The sequence below is a fragment of the Mustela putorius genome, unplaced genomic scaffold (genome assembly GCF_011764305.1).
Source record: "Mustela putorius furo isolate JIRA1106 unplaced genomic scaffold, ASM1176430v1.1 tig00000487_pilon_pilon_pilon, whole genome shotgun sequence".
Lineage (NCBI taxonomy): Eukaryota > Metazoa > Chordata > Mammalia > Carnivora > Mustelidae > Mustela > Mustela putorius.
The window spans coordinates 2,160,070-2,170,962 of record NW_025421399.1 but is presented as its reverse complement, the minus strand read 5'-3'; the positions used below and the strand labels follow the sequence as shown (position 1 = coordinate 2,170,962).

General features: G+C 50.7%; 1 protein-coding gene across 2 annotated transcripts in view; it reads left to right on the top strand.

Annotated features, from left to right (window-relative positions):
- The first annotated feature begins 2,494 nt into the window (after positions 1 to 2,494).
- Positions 2,495 to 10,893, top strand: part of MEOX1 (mesenchyme homeobox 1) — a 20,785-nt gene continuing 12,386 nt past the window's right edge. For both annotated transcript variants that reach the window (XM_004772594.3, XM_004772593.3), the window contains exon 1: positions 2,495 to 3,404. In XM_004772594.3, coding sequence (XP_004772651.1) covers positions 2,936 to 3,404 — 469 coding nt within the window. In that variant the 5' untranslated portion in view covers positions 2,495 to 2,935. The remainder of the gene's footprint in view (positions 3,405 to 10,893) is intronic.

The window sequence follows — 10,893 nt, the reverse complement described above, 5'->3', positions numbered from 1 at the left end:
GCTCCCCTTGGCTGCACAGTCACGGGGCTTTTTTTTTTTCCACAAACAGCCACTTCCATCCATCTCTGTCTGGGGGCCTGCGGGGCCCAGAGGGGGAAATGCTGACTTGGAGGAGGTTAAAGGTGCTGGTTCCCGGCCTTCATCTAACAAATGGGCTGCCGTGAGGGGAGGGACTGTTGTTTTTTCCTGGCCTCTGAAGAGAGGCCTGTCAGGAAGATGTAGAGGCCTACGGGGGCCCCCTGGCCGCGCCCCGCGGGGCGGCTGACAGACGCAGGCAGCTGCTCGGGCGCAGGGGTGCAGGGGGTTGCCGGGCCTACCCGAGTGCACTGCACCCCTGCCGTGCCCTTCTCACTGCACCCCTGACCTCTCGGCCCACCCCTTCCTAGAGGCCAAAGGCCGTGGCTGGGCTTCCCTGGGCTGGGCCTCCCCGGGCTGGGCTCCCCAGACCAGCTGCAGAGGCCCAGGAGTCCAGTTACAACCACTGGGAGGTTTTCCTGGGGAAGCTAACAGGCCAGGGCTTCCTCCCAGCCTCCTGTGGATTCGTCTAGAGCCCCCACAAGGCTGTGCAGTACAATCTCCTCAGCGCTCCTCCCTCACAGTCTCTTTTTGGAATCCTCGAGTTAAGGATAAAGAGGCGAATAAGGGACCGTGATTATCTCTCTACCTTCTCAGGCTCCACTTCCCAGAAATGACTCCTTTAGATTATCAGGTGTTTGTGGGGTGGGCATTCAGCAGGGCCAGAATTCAGCGGGGTTCAGAATCCTGGGTCCTCCAACCTCCTGGCTATGTGTCCCCGGGCTCGTTACCCAGCCTGTCTGGGCTCCCAAGTCTTCTTCTGAAACGCGGGACTGATGAGAAAAGCACCTATCTCACAGTGCTTTTATGGGGATTTCTTGGGGGAATATTGTGCGGTGCTGAGGTCTCTGGGTGAATGTCAGCAGAAGAAATAGAAGCTCGGGGAGAAGCGGTAACTTGTCTCAGGGCACGTCGCTGGGAAGCGGCAGACCCAGGATTTGAACCCGCACCTGTTGAAGCCCACAATCCACGCTCCTTCCTCTGCGTCAAGCTGCCCCAGACAGGATGCCTGAGGGCAATTCCTGGTTCTGCCTTTTCTTCACTGTGTCCCTCTGACTAAGCCTCATTTTCATTTGTAAAATATTGAACATAATTCTTAATTGACCCATAATAGGAGATCATGAAGTCCAGAGGAGAAACGCGTGTGTAACAGCTAAGTCCCCAGGCAAAGCAGAGAGATGAGTCTGATTCGTGGCAGTGATCCCATCTCTTCTCCTGGTCTCCAACACCATGCCCATTCCAGAAGCCCGATGCCAGTATCATGAAGAATGCGTGTGCAGCCTCCAGGCTGCAGGGCTGAGGCCCTTGGGCCCTCCTGGCATCTTTGGAACCAACCAGCACGCAGTGATGTCCGTGCCCATTTCGGCCCTGATCCCGCTGCTCTGGGCCATGGAAAGATTCAGTGGGAGGGGAGCTCTGGCCCGTGTGCTTGGAATGTCAACCTCCCAGAAATTATATTAACCCTCCTGAGAGACCAGCAGGGCATGGGGATCAAGTAGACTGACAAACCAGTTGGAAGGAGAGTTGGTCCTCCTGTGTGACAGGCACAGGCCAGGAAGACCACGTGGTCATTCTCCAAAGAGAACTCCTTTGGGAATGAGCATCCCCCTGATTCCTATTTCCATGCCCCAGATTCCATAGAAGCTGTGGCCTTGGGGGCCGGGGTAGGGGAAGCAGGTGGGTGGAAATGAGGGGGCCCTGGAGAAACTTGCAGAACCTTATCTAGGAGCCTTCTCTTTGCCATGGAGAAAAACGACTTGAAACCCCCCTAGCGAAGAGTGTGGCTAATTGGCATGTAAGTCGGGGTTAAAGAACGGAAGGAAGAATCTGATTGTTTTTTTAAGTTACTGAGAAAGTGAGAATGTCACTTTGGGCAGAGAGAAATAATTTTTTTCTGGACTGTGTCTTTATGCTATGGACCCTAGTGGGCCACTGAGACTTGCAAAAAAAAGATTTCTTTTAATCCTCCTTCCTCTTTGCAAGCAGCAGCAGAAGGGCCTTTAAATCAAATGCAATCAGCAAACTTGTCTCTTGCACTTAGTTCCTGCCTCACTCCCCGGAATTTGGCACTTGATGGATTCTGGATCTAACTTAAGGCTTTTTCCAAATCCAAGACTTGGGGAATTTTGTTAACAGCGCAATAAAATAACTTCATAGCATACGGGAGGCACATTAAAGACGTGGTGTGTGTGTGCTGCGCTCTCTCTCTCTCCCTAAAATTAAAAAAAGAAATACAGACAATGTTTCTTTAAAAGTCTCCATCTGCAAATCCCATTAGATGTGCATATAAGGTTTCTGATGATTAATAGTTCCCTGCTCGGGTTTTGGTTGGAGGGGATCGTGTGTGTGCTGGTTAACCCCTCCCTCTCCTCTCTCATGTTTCACTTCAGAAATTTGTCACTCTCTCCCCACCGCAGGATTTAAAAGTGTGTCTCGCAGCCCCGGGGCCAGCCCTCTGCAGCCACTTGCTGCGGGCTCCAAGACAAGCACTCATCAGCGGGTGCGTCTGGGCTGCCACCGTGAAAATGTTTAGTGTCATCGGCGACCAGTACACATCCAGGGGACCCCACTAAGGCGGGCTGTTGTGTAGGGGGCGGGGGCAGGAAGCCTGGAGCGAGGTCTGACCTAGGTGTGTGTGCGCACACATCCGAACAGCTGACCACACGTGTGTGTACTTGAAGGAGAGACTTGAGTTTTGGTTTTTGTTTTGGTTCCTGGGGTGAATTTTCTGCAGAACGTTTCCCCCTCTTATGTATTTATTTATCTTTTTTTTTTTTTGCGTTTTTAAACAAATCTGAATATAAAAAAGTGTGAGAATTCAAACTTTGAAAAGACCGAGGCGCACAGCAGCGGACGGCAGATGGATCCCGTGGCCAGCAGCTGCCTGAGGAACCCCCACCCCCCGGCCCCGGGCTGGGGCTGCCTTCGAAATCCCCACGCTGAAGCCAGTGGGGGCTCAGGGCTGCCCCACTATCCGCCAACGCCTTTCTCCTTCCACCAGAAACCCGACTTCCCGGCGACAGCGGCGGCAGCGTACCCCGACTTCTCGGCCTCCTGCCTGGCAGCCACCCCACACAGCCTTCCCCGGGAGGAGCGTATCTTCACTGAGCAGCACCCCGCTTTCCCACAGCCCCCCGACTGGAACTTCCCCATCTCAGAGGCCCGGCGCAGGCTCAACCCGGGCCCAGCTGGGGGCTCCAGGGAGATGGGGGCCAGCAGCCCAGGCCTGGTGGACACCACAGGAGGCCCCGGTGAGGACTACGAGGTCCTCGGGAGCACTGCCCAGGAGACGGAGAAGAAGTCAACCAGACGGAAAAAAGAGAGTTCAGGTATGTGGCGGAGGAGCCGCTGAGCGTTCCTTTGCTAAGTGGCTGGCCCTCTCTGAGCCGAGCTGCTCTGACCATGAATTGCAAACAGTATGGGGTTTCTTCTACTCAGAGCTCTAGGACTCTCTGGTCACGGGGATTGCATCTGGGCCCCCAGCACTCCCGCACCCCAGGAAGATTATGCCAGCAAGTGAATGAAATAAGATCCACAGAGATTGAGAGGATATGTGGGAAGGAGCCTCAGTGCGTGTTGGCAAGGGCTGGAGAGGGCTTTCCTGAATTCGGGCTGCCTCGGAGTCATGCTTCTCCCCCTGCCCCCCGCCAAGTCCCCCTGGCAGGCTCCAAATGGTGCTGGAGCCAAAGGGTTTGCTCACTAGGTAGGGGGGTCAGCTGAGATGGGAACTGGGAGGGCTAGGGGGACCAAGGCTGGAGCCCCGCAGTGTCAGAGTCAGGACCCTCTGTCTCCAGGAGCCTAGAGGCAGAGAAGCAGGCCTAGGGCTGAGAGGGGAGAGGCAAGGGGGGAGGAGGAGATGGAGTGCAGAGTTTGGGGACAGACTGCCCACGAGATACCTGGGCCAAGAGGGCAGCTCAGCGTGCTAAGGTCTGGGCAACCCCCAGGGGGTCCTCCTGAAGGATCACCAGCCTTGGGAAAGGCAGGGAGGCAGGCAGCCAAGGGCTAGGCCTGGACCTCAGAAAGCAGGTGGTGCCCAGCTCGGTGCCAGAGCCCCAGAGGCCAGAGGATGGAGCCGGCCTGCTTGTTAAGATCCCAGCTACTGTCCCTCTCCTCCCTGTGGTGGGGACGTGTGTCCTCATCTCTCCATGGGGCCCTCCTGTCTTCTCTCGTTGCCCATTCACCTTCTGTCTGGTGTCCTCCTGACAGCTGCCCCCGGAGCAGAGTCTGTCTGTCTGAACCCGGAGAGGGCTTTCCTCGCAGGGCTTACCAGTGGCAGGCAGAAAATGAGAGTGCCAACCAACCAGTGAGAACACGTTGGGCTTTGCAGAGCACTTCCCGTGTAACACAGATGTCCCAAGCAGCATCTTCCCCCCCCCCTCCCCGAACACTGGCCAAGGCTGGGGAGGGGACGGGGTGGGGGTGGGGATGGTGCAGAGATGAATACGGAGGTCTCACCCCCAGAGGGCTCGGACTGAGAGGGAGAAGAGGCCTGCAGATGCCTGTCTGGCAGTGGCTGGGCTAGAATCAGGGATGGGTTCAAGGTGCTGCAGGTACAATCAGGGAGGGCTTGAAGGTGCTGCAGAAAACACATGTTAGCTCCTCGCAGTCGCACCCTGTGCGCGAAGTAAGCCCACGGGTCTCACCAGTATCTCTGCCCTGTACGTGTGGAAGAGGGGAGGACAGAGAGTTTGAGGAGGATACTGCCAGAACAGGGTCTAGAGAGCGCCCCCCCCCTCATCTGGATGGGCCCAGGACTTGTCTGGGTCTAGCACGGAAAGTCCAGGGTCCCAGGAAACCCCTCAGCCCCAGAGCCAATCAGGATAGCTGGCAACCCCGGAATCAAGTTCAAGCTTGAACCTCAAAGCCCAAATCCCACACCCTTCAACAGATTTCAGGCATAGTCCTCATTTTGAAATATTTGGTCTCCATGCTTCAAGAAGCCCCTTCCCGTGCTCAACCGTGGAGGGCCACAGCCTAAGAGGAGGGCCCTTTAAATCCCCGGCTGATTAAATCCTCAACTCTTCCTAGCCCCAGCTGGAGATGTGCAGAGATAGGGCACTTTCTGCTTCTCCTCGCCAAGAGTCTCTCAGTGACTTGGCTGTGTGCCTGGCTGAAGAGCTCTCCCCGCCCAGGCTCCTACCCCTCAGAGACCCTCCATCTCTGCCCACACCTCCACTGGCCGCATCTAGCCCCTTTCCAGGGGCCTGGGAGCTGAGGCACTGGAAGGCATAGGCCCAAGGGTTGGGCTCAGGCACAATCATTCTGCATTCCAGCAAGCCTCACGTGGGCCTTCTTTCCTTTGGGGTGGTGGTCCGTAGCACCGCATTAGGGAGGGAGCATACGTGTCAAACAGCTGGACATCCCAAGAGCATGTGGACACCTTCCACTGAATGTCCTGCAACTCTTGGGGTGAGGTGGGGCGGGGGGCCGTTCTGATCCAGGAGCGGCCCCAGGAGCAGCAGCAATGGCAGCAGTCAGGCAGGGCACGGAGAGCTGGGTTTCATTCATTCTCTGGGGTTCCAGACCCGCTCTGTGTTCAGCATGGGCATCTTTCTGTCCTCCCCTGCTGCCTGAGTTTCTTTTGGAACTGACCTGAAGGGGGAGGAGGTAGGAAAGATCAGCTTCGTAAGAGCCTCAAGGGAGGGAAAAGCAGAGGCGCAAGGCCTCCAACCAACTCTAGGATTCTGGAATCCAAGAGACAAACCCACAGAGAACCCGCAACCCACTCCACCAATCCCGAGCCACCGCGTGGAGTCTCAGTTTAAACTTTCGATGTTTTGTTCCTCACGGATTGGTTTGCATTCATTTTGATTTCTTAAAATACTGCATTAAAAATATTATTCGTCTTGATGACTGAGGGGTTTTGACACCACTCGCATTTTGCTGCCCAACGTGAGTGCCTCGCGTGCCTCACCCTGGACCGTGCTAAGCTGTCTCTAAAGGTTAACCAGCCATCCATCAGAGATGTGTTTTCCATAGTTCTCCACAGGCAGGTTGGCCAGTGGGCCTGTCAGCACCACAACCTTGGGCTGCAGGACTTTGGAAAACTTACTAATTTTTTGGAGCCTCCATTTTCCCAGCTATAAAATGGGATCCTAACAAAAGCACCTTCCCTACAGAGTCACTGTGAAGGTTTAAAGCAGTGACCTGTGAGATTAGCGCTGTGCCTGGCATGTGGATTCCATAAGGGGCAGCTCTGAGCGTGATTAGGCCCGTATTTCCAGAACCAACCTTCAGAACAGAAGCAGGGTTGGGGTGGTCAATGGAACTGAATATTTCAAATAATCGGGGGTATAAGACCTTGGAACTCCTTGCAAGCATCGTTGGTCCTCAAATCCAGTTATCATTTAGGAGATTGGAACCCAGAGATCTGCTGGAGAGGCTGGCGGGGTGAGGTGTGCCGAAAGGCTCCCGCACCGGCTGGCAGAGGAAGCTCCAGCTACAGAAAGTAACTGGAAGTTCGATTCAAGAGGAACGTTCTCTCTTCTCCCCTCTCCTTCTGCCCGCCCCAGCTGCTCCCCTGTCACTCCCACTCCAAGTGGAGCTGATTTGCTCTAGTAAATGACTAGGAGAGCGGGGGTCCCTGGCTCCCACTCAGAGACCTTCTGTGTGTTCACAGCACAGAACTGATTCAGGAGACCATCACCGCAAACCCCAGGCCCTTGGGTGTTAAAGACCCCTGCTGGCAGGGACAGTGGCGAGGCCACTGTTGTTTGCCCCCGATCTGTCCATCCGACTCGCTACCGTGGTTGTCTTTAATTTATGGGAATGAGGGATTTCGCGGTGATTTCCTGGCGGGGTTCAAGGGAAGGTCGCGCGTGATCCGCCTGGCTGTAGGTGAATCCGATCCCCCGCCTGGGAGAGCCCCTGTGCTTGGGCTCGGCCCTGCTCGCCGCCGCCGCCGGTGCTCTCACATACACTCCCTGCCTTCCTCAGACTCAGCTTTGTCCCGTCCCCTTCGCCTCCACGTGGGTGCCTTCCCAGGCTTACCCTTCCTCCATTTCTCCCCTGTGAGATATGATTCCCCACCTGCCTCTGCATAGCCACACGAACCCGCAATTGCTTCTGAGGTTTATAAACTCTCCCCAGATCGGCTACTTTCTCCCACCTGCTGCCTAGAGCGTCCCCACCCCCACCTCCACCCGTCCTGCCTTGCTTCAGGCTTCCTTCCCGTACTTCTACTCCTCTGCCTATGGAAGCCCTCATTTTACCCAGCCCAAAAGCCAACCCCTCCAAGAATCTCTCCTCTCTTTTTTTTAATGTATGGCTCTGCTTGTCTCTAACATCATTTCAGTGAAAGCTGTTGAAAAAGTTGCAAGTTTTAGTTTTTACTAGAACGGGTCCTGATTTTCTAAATAGATAGCTCCTAAATAGATAACTTCATAAAGGAGCTCTTCTGAGATTTCTTACCATGCGACATCTTGTATTTGAAATCTCCTCTTTTAAAATGATGGCTCAGTCAGTGGACCGTGGGACTCCTGATCTTGGGGTCGTGAGTTTGAGCCACACGTTGGGTACAGAGAGTCCTGAGAAATAAAATCTTTGAGAAAAGTAAATAAGTGAATAAAAATTGTGATAAAAAACATAACACAAAATTCACCATCATGATCATTTTTAAGTATATAGTATAATAGTATGAACTATAAGCACACTGTCCTGCAACAGATCTCTAGAACTTTTTCATCTTATAAAACTGAACCCCGGGGCACCTGGGTGGTTCAGTGGGTTAAGCCTCTGCCTTCAGCTCAGGTCATGAGCTCAGGGTCCTGGGATTGAGCCCCACATCAGGCTCTCTGCTCAGCAGGGAGCCTTTTCCCCTTTCTCTCTCTCTCTCTGCCTGCCCCTCTGCCTACTTGTGATCTCTCTCTGTCAAATGAATAAATAAAATCTTTTTAAAAGAACAAAACTTAAACCCTGTATCTATTGGGAAACAACCCACCTTTTCCCTCTCCCCCAGGCCTAACAAATAACAATCTATGTTCTAGAAGTTTCTTAGAGTTAGACTACTCTAGGTTTCCAGTCTGCCTGAGGCTTCTCAGGGGTGGTGGCCAGAATAGGGCTAATGTGGGACAGTACTATTATATTGGATGAGGAATAAATAACCAGCTCGCTTTGCGTTTTAATAGCAAATATTATTATTATTTTTTAATTATTTTATTTATTCATTGGACAGACAGAGATCACAAGTAGGCAGAGAAGCAGGCAGAGAGAGGAGGAAGCAGGCTCCCTGCTGAGCAGAGAACCCAATGCGGGGCTCGATCCCAGGACCCTGGGATCATGACCTGAGCTGAAGGCAGAGGCTTAACCCACTGAGCCACCCAGGTGCCCTAATAGCAAGTATTATTAAAGACTGATGTAAAAAAAGACTGAGACTACTTTCAATTTTTCAGACAGGTGGAATCATGCAGTATTTGTCTTTCTGTGATTGACTTATTTTACTTAGCACAGTGTCCTCCAGGTTCATCTGGGCTGTAGCAGAGAACAGATGTTCCTTCTTTAAGGCCGAATAATATTCCATGGTTAGCACAGACCACATTTTCTTTATCCATTCATCTGTTGATGGACGGACACTTGGGTTGCTTCCAAGTTGGTTATTATGAATAATTCTGCAATGAACATGGGTACGCCAATATCTCTTCAAGATTGGGCTTTTGAGTTCTTTTGGACATATACCCAGATGTGGAATTGCTGGATCCTATGGTAATTTTATTTGTAATTTTTTGAGGAACTTCCCTACTTTTTTCCATATGAGGTGATATCTCATCGTGGTTTTTTGTTTGTTTTGTTTTGTTTTGTTTTAAGATTTTATTTATTTATTTGAGAGAGAGGTAGTGAGAGAGAGCATGAGTGAGGAGAAGGTCAGAGAGAAAAACAGACTCCCCATGGAGCTGGGAGCCCAATGCGGGACTCAATCCCGGGACTCCGGGATCATGACCTGAGCCGAAAGCAGTCGTCCAACCAACTGAGCCACCCAGGCATCCCTCATCGTGGTTTTGATTTGCATTTCCCTAATGCTTGGTGATGTTGAGCATTTTTGCATAGGCTTGTCGGCCAATTGTAGATCTTCTTTGGAGAAAAGTCTGTTCAAGTCCTTTGCCCATTTTTTAGTTGGATTGTTTGACTTTTGTTGTTGACTTGTAGGAGTTCTTTATATATTCTGGATATTAATCCCTCATCAGTAAATGGGTTGCAAGTATTTTTCTTCCACTCTGTAGGTTGCCTTTGGATTCTGCTGGTTGGTCCCTTTGCTGCATAGATGTCTTTAAGTTTAATGTAGTCCCATTTCTCTGCTTTTGCTTTTGTTGCCTGTGCCTCTGGTGTTTTATTCACAAAATCATTGCCAAACCTAATGTCATGAAGATTTCTTCCCTATATTTTCTTCTAGGAGTTTAATAGTTTTAGATCTTATGCTTAGGTCTTTAAGCTGTTTTATTTATTTATTTTTTTTAAAGAGAGAGAGAAACTGCATGGTGGGGGCAGGGGCAGAGGGAGAGAGAGAATCTTAAGCAGACTCCAGGCCCAGCAAGGAACCAGATGCAGGGCTCAATCTCACAACCCTGAGACAATGACCTGCGCCAGTAACAAGTCAGATGCTTAGCAGACTGAGCCACCCAGGTGCCCCTTTAAACTATCTTGAGCTAATTTTTTTATATGCTGTAAGGTGAGGGTCCAACTTTATTCTTTTGCATGTAGATATCCAGTTTTCCCCACACTATTTATTGAAGGCCGTCCTTCCCCCCCATACACCCCCATGTACCCTTACCACTTTGTTGAAGATTATTTGACCATATGTGAGAGGGTTTACTTCACAATATGTTGTTCCATCATTCTCTATGTCTGACTTTATGCCAATGTCATCCTGTTGTGATTATGGCAGTTTTGTAATGTGTTTTAAAATCAGAAAGTGTGGGTGCCTGGGTGGCTCAGTGGGTTAAGCCTCTGCCTTCAGCTCAAGTCATGAGCTCAGGGTCCTGGGATCCATCCCCACATTGGGCTCTCTGCCCAGCAGAGAGCCTTCTTCCCCTCCCTCTGCCTCTGCCTGCCTCTCTGTCTACTTGTGATCTCTCTCTCTCTGTCAAATAAATAAATTTTTAAAAATATTTTTTAAAAAATCAGAAAGTGTCAGCCCTCCATCTTTGTTTCTCTTTCTCAAGATTGTTTTGGCTGCTCAGGGTCCTCTGAGATTCCATATGAATTTTAGGATGATTTTTTTTTCTATTTTGGCCAAAAACGCCATTAGGATTTTGATGGGAATTGCATCGAATCTGTAGATCACTTGGAGTCGTAAGGACATTTTAACATTATGAAGTCTTCCAATCTGTAAACATAGGATGTCTTTTAACTTTGTAGAGTCTTCTTTCTTTTCTTTCAAAATGTTCTGGAGTTCTTAGCGTACAAGTCTTTTACCTCCTTAGTTAAATTTATTCCTAAGTGGTTTTTTTTTTCTTTTTGATGCCACTGTCAATGTAAATTGTTTTTGTAATTTCCCTTTCAGATTGTTCATTGTTCATGAATTGAAACACCGCTGGTCTTTGTGTGATGATGTTCTATCCTGCAACTTTGCTGAATTCATTCATTAGCTCCGAGAGGGTTTTGTTTTGTTTTGTTTTGTTGGAATCTTCAGGGGTTTCCATATACAAGACCATGTCATTTGCAAACAGAGATCATTTTACTCCTTCCTTTCCAATCTAGATGCTATTTATTTATTTATTTATTTATTTATTTTTAATTCTTTCACCTGATTGCTCTGGCCAAGACCTCCAGTATTATGTTGAAGAGAAATAGCAACAGGGAGCTTCCTTGCTTGTTCCTGATCTT